The following is a 15,100-nucleotide window of genomic DNA, read 5'->3' as shown; positions in this document are numbered from 1 at the left end:
CGTGCACTTGTACGGTGGCCCATAAATGCTAAAAAGTCTTACAGACGCAAGGATTATTACTGTATGAGTGCTTATGCTTGTTTCAATGATTTCACTGTACACGCTCTCTCTCTCTCTCTCTCTCTCTCTCTCTCTCTCTCTCTCTCTCTCACACACACACACCTGCTTTCTTGCTCACTCTGACACATCACACTCTTTCTTTTTATTGAGCCATACTCCCTACTTTTTGTTTAACTTTTCTTGTGTTTCCTGTTATACTATATAAAGCGGCCTTGGGTCCTTAAAAAGCGCTATAAATAGGCTGCCATGTATTAAATATGACGTTTTGACGTCACTTGTATATGTTGTACTTCTGGATGGAATTGATTGATTGTGAGCCCAGCACATTGGCAAAAATAGGCTAGCCTTGTTCCAGACATTTGGATTATAGGCCTCTGTTGAACAGAAGCAACAGTGGTTTACCCCTTCAGAAATAAAACACAAAGACAAACCTACTGACTCATAATATGACCTAATTATGGTACAACAAAACTGCTTGACATTGACATCCACTTCAGCTCTGTCTCTGCATAAAAACGCCGGCGCGCACAGGTGCGACGATTGTAATGTCACGCCAATGGATAGACGCACTTCTCTCTGTAAAAATTTGCTCCATGGGGTATTCCAGCAGGCTGCATCTTTGAAACTATTGATATTATAGGAATTCTGTATTTATTCAGGCCATTAGTCTGTTTTTATCAGTGAAGTTACTCTCATCAAATAAAAATAAACGCATGAAGAGGAACAACATACGCACAGCACACCTGCTAAAACAATGAAGATAATTCTACTCATTATGGTATTTTCCTTCGTTTTGGCAACTGTCCTCAGCCAAAAAATCTATTTTGATGACAGTTGGAGAGAAGACAATGAAACGGTAGGACACTTCTCTCAAATTGGCAAAAATATGTTTGAAATATAGCCTATAGCTATATAGCCTATAGCTATATATATATATAATATAGCCTACATTGTCGATATTAAGATAAATGTTTCAGCACTGTCCCGGACATTTGGAAATGTGGACTATTTAGGAAGTAGCCACGGGCAGTGATAGGCTTCATAATAAGCATCTCATGATTAGCCTAGGCTACATTCAAATGAATAAGCTAAATTGTGTATTTTATTTATTCAGAGCAAATGGCCACAATCTGAGCAATATAAAGAAATCCTGAAAAGAATGACTCGAAAACCTGAGTCACGCAAATTCTTTGGTCTTATGGGGAAAAGAGGCTCTGGTATGCTAACTACTTACTAGTTATAATTCAATATTTTAAAGGACATATATTCTATAAAAGCTCATCTGTATTTTTGCTTTGTCCCTTCCACTCTTTGCAGCAAAATCCCAGGTAACAAGAAGAAGTAAGTGTTGCATGCATTAGACATTGTTGGCAATTACTATTTTCAATCGCATTTAAGAGGCTACTTGTATGAAGATATCAATGGGATACAAGGCACATAGATCATATTAAATGATAGAATTACATATGATAGAAGGTATGAAAATCACTAAGGTGGAACTGTTCTCATGCCATATACAATTCCTACAAGAGACTCTGCTGTGTAATGTCAAAATGGGATCACCGTGGGAGATATACTTTCTTCTGTCTGAAATAGCCCTACTCTCACCTCTTTTCCAGGGCAGAAATTTGAGTCTTTTGTTGGACTGATGGGTAAAAGGAGCTCAGAGGAACAAGGTAAAATACCAGCATTTAGTGTATGTATGACTCAGTTTTTTTCTCTCTCAGGACATACTGTTGATTACTGTTATTCCTGCAGGTTCCTTCTAATGGATCTAAAGCAGCTACATACAACTTCCAATTGAAAGAATCAAGTGTGTACCAGAATGCACTGAAAATGTGTTTGCATGATTGTTTCAGTCAAGTGTAAAATTGAGAGAACATCTTGCGTCGGCAAATTAACAGTACTTGCAAAAATTGCTTTAGAAAATTAAGGATTATGCATATTACTGTGGTGTGAAATGTCAAAACTATTCAGGCAAATAACCTGTTAGTGCTCTGAAAACATTCATATTGTGCATGTAATGTGTCAGAATACTTATATCAAAAGTAAAACCACTAAACTGAGAAACACTGAATAAAGGTGGAGATACAGTGCAAAGCATATTAATACTAAACTACAGAGCAAAATAAGTATCACAATTAAACTTTACATTTCAGTAGGCCTACATAATAGGTATTCCGAATGTAGTAATGCAGTGTCAACATGCATCTCTTATCAGAATTCATTGCATTGCAAGTCTATCACATGTTTATTAAGTGACTTTGTACAATACAAATAAAAAAAATACAGATGAGTACATAGCCAAAGCAAAATATGGTGTTGACTTTCCTTTCCCCACATAATCTGATGACATGTGGAGTTACAGAAATATTCCTTTCATTTATTTATTTTTTGCTCTTTGTACGACTACTGAATGTATTTTAAACAATCAATCCTCTCCAGAAACTGGTCAAAGCTTCAGAAGAATTCTCCATACAAAAAAAACATTACTTTAGCTGGCTCGGTATATATAAAAATAAACTAACTGAAATATAACATTTATGAAGTTAATGGTGGTCCAAGGCTAGTGAAATTTGCTAAAAACAGAAGAAAGCGTTACATTTGGGAAAAAGCTTTAGCCATAAAAAAGCCCAAGGTGCATTTTAGCCTGTAGATTTCCCATTACTCCTGTTGGGAGAACGAGACAGTTGTTTCGTGTTAGGCTACATTGCATGGGGAGCTGTTCAGTATGAGGTTTATCTGTTACACTTTACTAAACAAAAAGGATTTTGTAAATGCCTTTTCCACATCATGGAAGATCTTTTGTGCATGTAAACAAATAAAACCACTGAAACATGATTGTACAACAGTTCATTATTTTTGTTGCTCTGCATTAAACGGTAGACATCAGTTGTTAAATAGACAATGCAACCTTGGGGGGGAAGGGGGGGCAGTATTCAGTTATATATGGGTTTGGCCTGTCTAAGACAGTAAGTTTCATTAAGGTAAACACATTCCTTGGAGAAGTCCACAGGCAGCTCTCTTCCGGTCATTGTGACAGTACATGCAGACCCAGCTGGGCTGTACAAGAGCTTTGGTGTTGGTTTGGTGCCACACACGGATGTCCGAGCTGGCAACGTTGGCAACAAGTACAACTTGGTGTTTCTGCAGACTGTCTCTAAAATATCTTCCCCTTCTTTTTGTTCTTTTCCAGAGTCCTGTAGAGGAGAATAGTTTAGAAGGTAATAAAATGACACATTTACAAACAGTGGTTGAGATGATTATAGTGACATCTAGTGGGACACGCTGGTATTACGTTCTGCACAGACCGTTGTTTGTGTCCAGTTTAGTTTTTTTCTCTATCCAACAAAAAATAAATAGAGCTACTTTAGTAACAACCTAAGTCACCGCTACAGTTCAGGTGTGTGACAGACAGTGTTACCTGGAGGCATCCAGTCTCTGTTGCTCCAGGCGCTGATTGGTCTCCCAGTTGGCCCGGTCATCCTCAAACTGGCGTCTCTTCTCCTCCAGCTCCTTGTGCTGGGCCTCCAGATTCTTCTTCATCTGCTCATGACGCCTCGAGAGCTGCAGAAGAGACAGTTTTTTTTGTTGAAAAGGCATGAAAAAAAAATCACAACTCTATGACTCACTGAAAAAGTGACAATTGTTGCTAAGAGGACTATCCTGGTTAAATATGTGTGCATTTGGAAATGTAAAACAGAGAGAGGGGCAGTGAAGTTACACACACATCATTAAACACACCCCACTCACTAAGACTTTCAGCGCATCTACACCCACCAAAAAGTGACAGTGTTTATGCATCAGGAAGTCAAACCATACGGTAGAGGTCAGTAGTAGCGTAGTAAGGCAATGTGACTGATGTTACCTCAGCCTCAGAATCTTTCAGCTTCTGGATCTTCTCCTTGACCTTCATCTCAAACACCTGTTCCATTTCCATCTCCATCTTCTTCATCTTGGCCACGTGCTCCCTCCGCTCCTCCTCCATCTGAGCCAGGGGGCTCCTGCAGGGTCACACACACACACACATATGCACACAAACAGTCAGACCAGTCCTACAGTGCACCGACCCCCTCCATCACACTGGAACAATCCGCACAGTAATGCCACCCCCATTTTCCTGCAGGGAATTGGTACATACAAGGATCTATGCATGAAAGGAACGGTAGGACCCAACAATGTGGTGACTGAAGTGTGGAAAAGCAGAGGGAGGAAGAAACCCAATTTGCTCTGGAGCAGGGGACTCAAAGACCAGCACCAAGCAATCACGGAGCAGAGTTAGCTAAGCTGTTAGCATAGGCTAGTGAGTAACTGTAGTGAAATAGTGGTGCTTTGGGACGTTAGCTTAGCTAAATGTTAGTAAACGCAATTGAAAGTGAGAAGAAGCCACCAGTCCAACTACGCTAATTACATTTGAAGTATTTGCAATGTAATATGCATATTTATCAATTCCCAGTTGATTTCTCAATGTTGGCATCTACAGGGTTCCTTGAGACATTGTCCGACATAAAGGGGAAGAAAGGAGAGAAAACTGAACTGGGAAAAGAGAACCCAGACAAAGGAACACAAACAGGGGAGGGAAAAGGTATATTAAAAAACAAAATGATCTAAGGAAACATAAATTGACCACTTACATGCCTTCACCTGTGTCATGTCTAAAAAAACAGAAACACACACACACTTAGCATGCTGTGATGAAATCATGCACTACGACAACGGAAAAAAATAAAACGGACTGACGGCACTAACAAAAAACATGGACTAAGAACGAAACATCTACTTTCTCACGGTAAACAAGGAAAAGTTCACAAAAACTACTTTTCAAGAGGCCTGAAACGGTGTGTAGTAGTAGTGTGCAGTAGTAGCCTTACATTAGTAGCATGTGTTTGGTGCGTAGCTGTGCGTTAGGAACCGCAGTGTGTGAGGGTGTCTCTCAGTAAAGAGCTAAGATGCTGAGCGTGGTTGGTGTACATAACAGGGTCTTAGGTGTGAGAGAGCAACAGTGTGGAATTTAAAGGGATAGTTATGGATTTTGGCAATCATGCCCATTTCTACTTCCCCAGAGTCAGATGAACTTGTGGATGCCATTTTTATGTCTCTCTCTGTGTCCAGTATGAAGGAAGTTGCTATCTAGCGCAATACTAACTACCGTAAGCGCAATTGCTAACTAGCCTTAGCGCAATGACTGGAAGTCTGTAGACTTGATATCCCAGAGTTCATCTGACTCCGAGGAAGTAGATAAAGGTCCTCATTGCCAAAATCCCGAAGTATCCCCTTAAGCTGTAATACCTGCCTTTGGAATGATGGACCTATATTGGGAAAAAAATACCTCCAAGAACACTACGACAATAAAATCCATTTATATACAGCCTAAATATCACATCGATATGATAAAACATTTCAAAAGTCTCAGATGTCCAGTAGATTATCTGTCAGGTTAAAATATGCCTTTGATCATTGACAAAGAGTTAGGCTATGTCTAATAGAGAACTGTTGGTAGCTGTTGGACTCACTTGGTCGACTGTTGACCCTTGACCCTGTTGTTGTCCTGTCCGTTGTAGGTGACGGCCGCCAGCTTCCTGCTGCGGTAGTTCTCATAGTGGACGTTATTGGTCACGTCCTTCAGGTCCTGCATGTGGGTTCTGTACGCACACAGAAAGACAGACAAAACAAGTCTTAGAAACCTAGCAAGTTGAGGCTATGGTCAATGTGGTTAACAACGTTACAAAAAAAAAATGCATTGTCATTTCCCCATTTTCTATCAATTGTTGTAACTTCATGTTTTGAGTCTGTACCTGATGAGCATGTCTCGTAGGATGGTGAAATCACAGTGGTCTCCGTTCTCAACTGCAAGGAAAGACAATCAATACATATTCAAACCGCTCTCCAGAAGGAGCCTCTTACCACTCTTACTGATTTTCCTTCTCTGATCAAACTACATCTCCCATCATTCCTGGTACCTTCTGCCACTCCCCATGGATACTGTCGTCCTCTGGTCCTCTTCCCATTCACCTCGATGATGGTGTTACTACCCACCACGGCCAGGGGCAGACGGTCCTGCAAGCAAAATAACACAAAGACGTGTGAGACGAGTGTGTGTGTGTATGCAACAGCCCTTCCAGAATTTTGTGATGGCTAGTTGTGGGCCAAAATATTTGGTTTTGCTGCAGCAATTCAGACATTTTGCGCGGCAATTTGTGATGATTTGACCAATTTGGAAAAAAGTTTGACGTGCTGCTTGATTGAACCATTTTATGCTGTAAAAGTGAGTTATTGTTTAAAATGTCCAGCACTCTTTTTTTGTTGTGTTGTACGTGGTAATAGTGCGGTGACTGGTAATTTGCACGCCCTCGCACAATAAGCGGGGAATTGTTGATTTTGCAAAAACGAATTGCGATCACAATATCCAGGCGGGACTGATGTAGCTAAGTGCCTCACAGTTTAAATGGCTAAGTTCGTTGGTGCATGCATGGTGTTTAAAACTACTCGCAGTACATTTGTGTCATACCTTGATCTTCTTCACCAGTTTGTTCTCCTCCTCATCGTCCGTCTCTGGGAACTCGTAGATCTGGATTTTGTGCTCCAAGATTTCCCGCATGATCTGAGGGAAGGTTCAGTATGTTTAATTAACAAGGACCCCAATGACAATCCAAAAGACATGTGGGACAGTTCTTTATCATGTGGTATCAACTCCATTCAGACTGTATGAATGTACTACCCAGAGGAAATTCCCAAGGCATCGTCGGAGCAGTATGTGGAATAGGAAAACGGCCCATTCTGCCCAAACAGTCTTTCTATCTGCAACAATCAAGTCTTGGTCTGTGTAGACCCTTGATGCCCAGCCCCCAGACAGAGCCCACTGACCTGCTTCTTGAACCGTTGGCACTCCTCTGGGGTGAGAGTGTCTGCTTTTGCGATCAGTGGGATGACGTTCACCTTCTCATGCAACCGTTTCATAAACTCAATATCCAGAGGCTTCAGTCTGGAGGGAGACATGGCATAATAACATTAATACCATAATGGTGGGGTAGGGGTACTGATGGACAGATTCAGTCCAGTATTTTCATAGCAAACCACCAAGATCACATTTCTTTCCTTAAACCTATTAACTAATACAACTTTTTTTTTTGCAATGGAGCTCTAGTAGTGTAAACAAACAATTAATTTAATCAACGATGACAACACAAATAACTATTGTCTGTGTCCCCAGAACACTTTCCCCAGCTGTATCTCATTAGCAGTGTCACTGTGCAAGGCACTCGAGTGTAAGTGAGCTATATCAGCCGGTGCTGTGAGGAGTGTGTGCGTGTGAGGGGTCAGTGTGTGTGAGGCCAGCATAAGCTGCTCATTCGAAGAGCCTGTCTCAACACTGACTGGGGGATTGTAAGGACAATGTCCCATAGAACAGAGTATGAACAGTGAACGCATGCACACATCCCATTTACCTCACAGCCACGACACACACAGCCTTCTCTGACAGAGAGCCGATGCCCTTTAGCACTATCAGTCATATGAAACACAACTATGTATGTATACTGCAAAACAACCCTAAAAGAGAGAGAAAAAAGCCTAGAAGAGGCAGTAGCCAAAAATGATTGGGATCTTTAATATGGGGTAGTCTACTTTACACTTGTGAAATCTTAGTAAATCTCAAGACGCCCTCCCCCTTCATTCACACTGTCCGACCTCTCTCCCTCTCACCCAGACTCACCCGTGTCCCGAGGGGGCGATGAAGTAGAGGCAGCACTGCACTCTGCTGTCGGGCATCAGTCGTCTGTTCACCCGCGACTCACAGTTGAGGAAATCCTCAAACTTGCTGTCTATGTGGTCAATGACCGGCTGCCAGCTGCGTGGTACACACAGCCACAGGGAGGAAACAAATCCACACACATTGAACCAAAATGGTCACTATTTCCTGGAAACCTGTTCGCAAGCAATGAGCTGAAATGGCTGTCAAATAGGTCAAGATCAATGCATTTATTGGAGCCAAAATGGAGTTGTCAAACTTTGGGTACCAGTTGCTATTGTCCACAGCGTCGCCGAATCCTGGGGTGTCGACTATTGTGAGCAGGAGCTGGACACCACCTTCCTTTACTAACACTTTGGATTGTTCCACCTGGGAAATACAGAATTATATTAGCATTCAATAGTTGTCTAAATGCTGTTCATATTTGGTGTATGACAGTGAGATAGTGAACAATACAACTTTCCTAAGAACTGTCGTAAGAATATTAAGCACTCACTACACCTCTGGTTGTTTAACAATGCAGGACCCAGTGCGTTCAGCAAAACGCCCGTCTCCACAAGGGAGTGTTTGCAACAATACAGAAGAAATTAGCATATTGCCAATCCCAATGAAGGGAAAGAAGAGGACCAAAACAACCTCTCAGGAAGCCAACTTGTCCCCAATTGTGTAGCACACATTGAGGACAGTGGGTGACTCTAGCTGCATGTATCAACATGCAGTCTAACACTGTGCCATTACCTAACTATGCAGAGGAACCAGAAAAACAGACGAGCATCTGTGTGGAGATAACATTGGGTTTTGGAGACCAAGTTTCTGGACTAAATGACATACAGTGCCTTCAGAAAGTATTCACGCCCCTTGCCATTTTCCGCATTTTGTTGTGTTACAGCCTGAATTTAAAATGAATTATTTTGAGATTTTTTTTGGTCACAAGCCTACACACAATACCCCATAATGTCAAAGTGGAATAATGTTGTTGGAATTGTTTTTACAAACTGATTTAAATAAACGAAAAGCTGAAACGTCTTGAATCGTGCAGTGAATTTCAAACACAGATTCAACCACAAAGACCAGGGATGTTTTCCAATGCCTCGCAAAGGGCACCTATTGGTAGATGGGTAGAAGAAAAAGCAGCCATTCAATAGCCCTTTGAGCATGGTGAAGTTGTTAAATACACTTTGGATGTTGTATCATGACACCCAGTCACTAAAATGATACAGGCGTCCTTCCTAACTCAGTTGCCGGAGAGGTGACTTTAAAACAGTTACAGCATTTAAAATGGCTGTGATCGGATAAAACGGAGGATGGATCAACAACATTGTAGTTACTCCACAACACTAACCTAAATGACAGAGGAAGCACGTACAGAATACAAATATTCAAAAACATGCATCCTGTTTGCAACAAGGCACTAAAGTAATACTGCAAAAAAATGTGGCAAAGCAAGTAACTTTTTGTCCTGAATACAAAGTGTTATGTTTGGGGCAAATCCAATACATTACTGAATTCCACTCTCCATATTTTTAAGCGTAGTGGTAGCTGCATCATGTTATGGGTATGCTTGTAATCGTTAATTAAGGACTGGGATGTTTCAGGATAAAAAAGAAACGGAATAAAGCTAAGCAAAGTCAAAATCCTAGAGGCAAACCTGGTTCAGTCTGCTTTCCACCAGACACAGAGATGAATTCATCTTTCAGCAGAACAGTAACCTAAAACAAGGCCAAATCTACACTGGAGTTGCTTACCAAGAAGTCAGTGAATGTTCCCGAGTGGCCGAGTTAAATCTACTTGAAAATCTATGGCAAGACCTGAAAATGGTTGTCTAGTAATGATCAGCAACCAATTTGACAGAGCTTGAAAAAAAACATTGATAAAAAAGGCAAATGTTGCACCATCCAGGTATGGAAAGCTCTTGGAGACTTACCCAGAAAGACTCACAGCTCTAATCGCTGCCAAATGTGCTTCTACAAAGTATCGACTGAGACTCAGGGGTGTGAAAACGTATGCACATGCATTTCATTTTCAATATATTTGCAAAAATGTTAAATCAATGTCATTATGGGGTATTGTGTGGAAGATGTGAGAATTGTTTTTGCTTTCATCCATTTTGAATTCAGGCTGTAACACAAAATGTGGAATAAGTCAAGGGGTATGAACACTTTAGTCTGCTCTATAGAATGTGTTTCAAATGCCAAGGTATCAACACTGAGGCAAACTAACATGGTCATCAGTGGAAGGATATTCAACAAGAGAATACAGGAGTGTTAAACAGAAGTCTTAAACTACCTGTACAGTCTTTTTGACTCTGTGCGAAGGCCCAGGGTATTCTGACGAGTACAAATCTGTTAGGAACAGCGAGTTGATCAACGTGGACTTGCCCAATCCCGATTCACCTAGAAAAAAAGAATAAAAACAGTTGCAGTAAAAATAATCTATTTCTTTTTTTAATCATAAAGCCTAATGACAGTGTTGCTACATTAGGGTCAGTGTCATTTTAAATGAGGGAATCAATGCAACTCAAATCAACATACAGGCCTAGTGTGCACAGTATAACACGTAGCTATACCAGCAAGAACACAACATTTAAAGATATAAGGGAACACTGACATATACAGCTAACCATACATGTTGAAAGCAGGTACATCCCACTGTGTGATAGCCATTCATGCAACTTTAGAGGCATCCCATGGTACTGTAGAAGCATCGAATAAAGCCCAGCCAATAAATCCCATCAAAGGTCACGTCTTTGAGGGCCATTGACATTTGTCCAAGACGACCATCCATCTGAATGATTGTGTAAAGGGCTAGGACAACAGCTCCTAGTCTGAACGTGGCTAGAGAATGCCTTATGCCGGCTGTGTGGTCCCGTTTCTCCAGCGTGGCTAGCCATTGTGTGCCTGGTCTCCATGCTCCTGGTGAATGGAATCATTAACGCAGTGGAAATGACCACTGGCACTGACCTCGATCGAGCTGCTGTTTACAGGCTACAGTATTGGGAGTTGAGAGCTACCATTTCTGTGTTGAGTGATTGCACTTGACAACGTGCATTTCAATGCCCATCTTCAAACTCCTACGAGTATGAACGGCTAGTTCATATCAACACCAGTGTTTTCCAGGTAACAGAACAGGTTGGCGTGCTGCGCTCCGCGAGGCATAGTGTGCTGTGCCAGTCACTGCTGATAATGCCAGCCCTTTCTCACACTACCAGTGACATGGGCTCATAGCTCCTCAAGACTGGGTAGAGGAGCTGGCTCTGCCTACTGCTGAGGCAGTGTGTTTATAACAGTGTACAAGACTGATATTGCTGAATTAGCAAACAGTCAAACTATCAACCATTTCATTTTTTGCTGTGGATTTTGTATACATTTAATACAGAATCTTGAGCAAAAAATTAAGTGGTTGATAGTTTGACTGTTTGCTAATTCAGCAATATCCGTCTTGTACACTGTTATAAACACACTGCCTCAGCAGTAGGCAGAGCCAGCTCCTCTACCCAGTCTTGAGGAGCTATGAGCCCATGTCACTGGTAGTGTGAGAAAGGGCTGGCATTATCAGCAGTGACTGGCACAGCACACTATGCCTCGCGGAGCGCAGCACGCCAACCTGTTCTGTTACCTGGAAAACACTGGTGTTGATATGAACTAGCCTGTTTCACATATGCAAAGTGTGCATCGTTTGTGATGCGTTTGCATTCACAAAAATAGGACTTTAAAAATCGTATTATTATTCTTATTGCAGCAATCAGGCTGGCGAAATCTTCAAGGCATTTTTGGGCCCCAACAGCCAACTTGGGCACCATCCAACACACTGCCTTTAAAGGACATTTTATACAGCAGGGTAAATCATGGTGACTTGTTTAAGAGGAACCCTGTTGCGTGCGAGTGCCTTGCAAGGCAGGCATGTTTAGATAGGCAACACTTGTCTTCTAACTTCTTAAAATTGATCAATGACAAACCCATGACTGGCTCAGAAAGAGGCTGCTGTTGAGATGAAATGCGAGACGAACTATTCTTAGCAGTGAGGGAGAAATTCTGCTATGCCGACCACAGGAAATGGTTTGACCCAAAGAAACATTTTCCCTCCAAACAGTGACTGATTAGCAAATGAAGGTCCTGGCCGAGTTCAACGACCGCATCCAAGTACTTCAACGGCACTCTTGTATTTTTGATAATACTGCGCAATTTTTAATAAATCAATGCTATTTTAATAGGTAGGCGGATGTGAAAAAAAGTCAAATGAGAGAGGTTGACTGAGAGGAGGCTAACCACACACACACACTTTGCTTGCACATAACTGTGGTCACACACACATTCCTGTCTACAAATTTAACTTACCATATACAGCCTTACCTGGTCAACTGTATTGTGCAAACTGAAATGACTGAAAACATGACTCGGTTGAACTATGACCTCAATATATGAATAGCATTTTCTTACCCACAACCATCAGGGTGAATTCAAAGCCTCTCTTCACTGATTTTCTGTACACTTGATTGGGAAGGCTAGCAAAGCCCACATACCCCTCCAGATTCTTTTGTTGCTGGAAAGTAACATACGAGCACAACATCACCACCACAGCTTTTGCAATGTTATGTAACAGGCCTCGGTTACTTTAAAAATCAGGAGAAAGTAATTCTGATAAGCAGGCAAATAAACATTGGCCTAACTGACTAATCCATCCATACTTACAGCTGTTTTATGGAAATAATCATGCGATGTGGTCCAACGTGAGGTAAGAGCCAGAGGAGAGAACACACGCGACAGTCAATATCAGCAATAACCCTAACAAAGAATTCTGTTAACAGAATAAATTTCACAAACTAGAAAACCTGGGGATAAATAACATGTGCTTAGGCTAGCAAGCATAACATCCCAGAGTTTTGGATAGTATGATAATGTTATTCACTGTTGTTGGCTTCACCATGGGGTATAACGGAGTCCAATCTCGGTTGATGCCCTTAGCCTTGGACTGTTGTTCAAATGTTTTCAATTGAAAGCCTATGTCTGTGCGAAATTATCGTTCAAATTGTATGTCTTCTTTATGTCCATGCAAGAAACGTTCAATGCATCATATGAGTGAGATCAATATCTGTACACCAGTGGAGGCTGGTGGGAGGAGCTATAGGAGGACAGGCTCATTGTAATGGATAGAATAAAAGAAACGGTGTCAAACTTGTTTCCATGTGTTTGATACTGTTCCATATATTCCATTCCAGCAATCACAATGAGCCCGTCCTCCCACAGCATCCACTGCTTTACATGGAAAATGTAACAAATCCTTCTTCACGATTATGCTAGCTAGTGTGGTTTCCGTTTCAGTTTGCGGGTCAACTGAAGGAAGTGGTGAGAGGTGTACACTCATGACTGCATGAGAAAAATGTGTATCTTCATCACAATTTAATAGGCCTTCTTTAATAAAAACCTGACTCACTTTCACTTGGTCCTACCCCAAACCAATTTCAAAAGGCAGACACCCAAAGATACCCCATCTTCACACTTGACTTGTCCTTAGATCTATCCAAGGTCTGAGAATCTAACTGTGTTGGCTTGAGCGAGTGTTGATCCTCATCTGTCCCCTTCCCTCAGATTATCAGAACTGGCTTGCTGTTTTCGACACTATAGGGTGTCACACACACACTTCAATCTATTTTTCAGTGCCGAACTCATGGGGAAATCAAGGTGTTTGAAATAGCTGGAAGTAAATACATTGCTTGACATTATTGTTTCGCTAGCTAACCATTAACAATAAACAATGGCTTGCTTGATGAATACTGGGACAACAATTTAAGGGTAAGGACTTGGCGTTAGCATTTTCTGAATCGTAGGCTAGCAAGCCAGCTGGCTAACGTTAGGTGGTGAACATGACGTTATCGCCACACACAAAAAAAGCTAGCTAGCGTTACCTCGATGGAGTTTACTTAACACACACCAGATACATAAAATAAGACATTCGCTTTTGGAATGAACCACTAGGTAGGTAAACATTTAGGAAAGTAATTAGTGACGAGGTAGAAAATAACTACACAGGAAATGCCTTAGCTAACGCTAACCTGCTAGCTAAACTAGCAACTCATCCAACAACTGGTGGGGGGACGACTGGGCGTTGGTTACTCAGACAACTAGAAAGCCACGAACAACCATTACTTTAAAATAGCCATTCTGATACAACAAGCTATACATGTAATTTCCAAAGCAGTTTTAGGACATTTTTGATACAGTAAGTAGGCTCACCCATAATGTTGACGTTCGCTGCCGCTCTGAAACCGATCATTCACAACCCGACATTCCGCTTCTTACCACTAGCGCATACCTACGTACTATGGCCGACGTAATTTCACACCTGAACGACGGAGAGTACGCCAGATACAATGCGTACTGAGATTATGAATAGCAAAAATTAAGGACCAAATATCTCGCGGTAGTTTGTTCATTGCCTGAGTTATCCACATGCTATCGCGACAACAATATTACATTTTTGCTAAAGAGAATCTCTGTTTTAATTTGATTTATTTTCCATCAACAGAAACCTGACAGAAACTCTGCATCTACTTAACTTTCCAAAATCGAAAGTTTATTTTGCATATAGATAGATGCACTCAGGTTAGTAGTTTATGAAAAATAAATATTAATCAAAATAAGAGCTATAAACCTACTTGTTAAATACAGTTATTTAGTATTAATATGTTTATTTATGCACTTGGTGAAACTGGAACAACCAGTGAGCTATAATAACAGGGGAACAACAAACAACTACATTCCAAAGACAAAATTATCTGGTGACGGAATGCGAAAAGGCGTCAGTTGTATCCATAGAAACTACCACATAATAATGTTGCTTCCTCCTATTGGTTAAAACTATCATCAAATTCAGTATGACCTTTTCCAATTCGGGCACATACTTTCCCATAATATGTCCATGAATAAACTGCATCATTGAAGGAGAAAACAAGCTTGAAAAGAGTAATAAAATAACAGGTGTATCCTACATATTTGCCATGGTGAAGGAGGGTAAGGGAATACTCAGTGGCTCAAAGGAAACACGTTTCTCCTTTGTCTTGTGTTCCCTTGTAGTGGATGGGTGCATTATTCCCGAACTATGTCGCACCTGTTGTTGTTCAGTGTTACAGTAGCTAGGCTAATGTTTTCAAAACAGACTATGTTTATTTGTATATTGAGAGCAGTTGCAATGTACCAAATGCCATGAGATTGAATGCATTATTATATTGTGTCAATTATCGGAAGTTGAACCTCAGGTATGACCCATGGAAGCAGAAGGGAGTTTGTGTAATGCCCA

The 15,100-nt window shown here is 41.2% G+C and overlaps 2 protein-coding genes across 3 annotated transcripts; one reads left to right on the top strand and one right to left on the bottom strand.

The window, feature by feature from the left end:
* Positions 1–653: 653 nt before the first annotated feature.
* On the top strand, positions 654–2,549 carry LOC115176967 (protachykinin-like). Its single transcript, XM_029737387.1, has 5 exons — positions 654–916; positions 1,175–1,277; positions 1,378–1,401; positions 1,680–1,736; positions 1,819–2,549. Exons 1-5 carry the CDS (start codon positions 815–817, stop codon positions 1,827–1,829), a joined length of 297 nt encoding a protein of 98 aa, XP_029593247.1. The 5' UTR covers positions 654–814; the 3' UTR covers positions 1,830–2,549.
* LOC115176964 (septin-7) lies at positions 2,293–14,187 on the bottom strand. Of its 2 annotated transcripts, XM_029737385.1 has the most exons (15): positions 14,038–14,186; positions 12,496–12,497; positions 12,244–12,346; positions 10,094–10,200; positions 8,076–8,176; positions 7,772–7,906; positions 6,925–7,042; positions 6,569–6,661; positions 6,021–6,117; positions 5,856–5,907; positions 5,574–5,702; positions 4,695–4,715; positions 3,929–4,064; positions 3,485–3,627; positions 2,293–3,260 (listed from the first exon to the last, which is right to left on the bottom strand). In XM_029737385.1, exons 1-15 carry the CDS (start codon positions 14,075–14,077, stop codon positions 3,221–3,223), a joined length of 1,317 nt encoding a protein of 438 aa, XP_029593245.1. In that variant the 5' UTR covers positions 14,078–14,186; the 3' UTR covers positions 2,293–3,220. The 2 variants fall into 2 exon arrangements, with proteins under 2 accessions (XP_029593245.1, XP_029593246.1); XM_029737386.1 differs by lacking the exon at positions 4,695–4,715 and having other exon boundaries at positions 14,038–14,187.
* Positions 14,188–15,100: the final 913 nt, after the last annotated feature.

The sequence above is a fragment of the Salmo trutta genome, chromosome 37, assembly GCF_901001165.1.
Source record: "Salmo trutta chromosome 37, fSalTru1.1, whole genome shotgun sequence".
Classification (NCBI taxonomy): domain Eukaryota; kingdom Metazoa; phylum Chordata; class Actinopteri; order Salmoniformes; family Salmonidae; genus Salmo; species Salmo trutta.
Note: the sequence above shows the minus strand (reverse complement) of the source record. Positions and strands in the feature narration are given on the sequence as shown.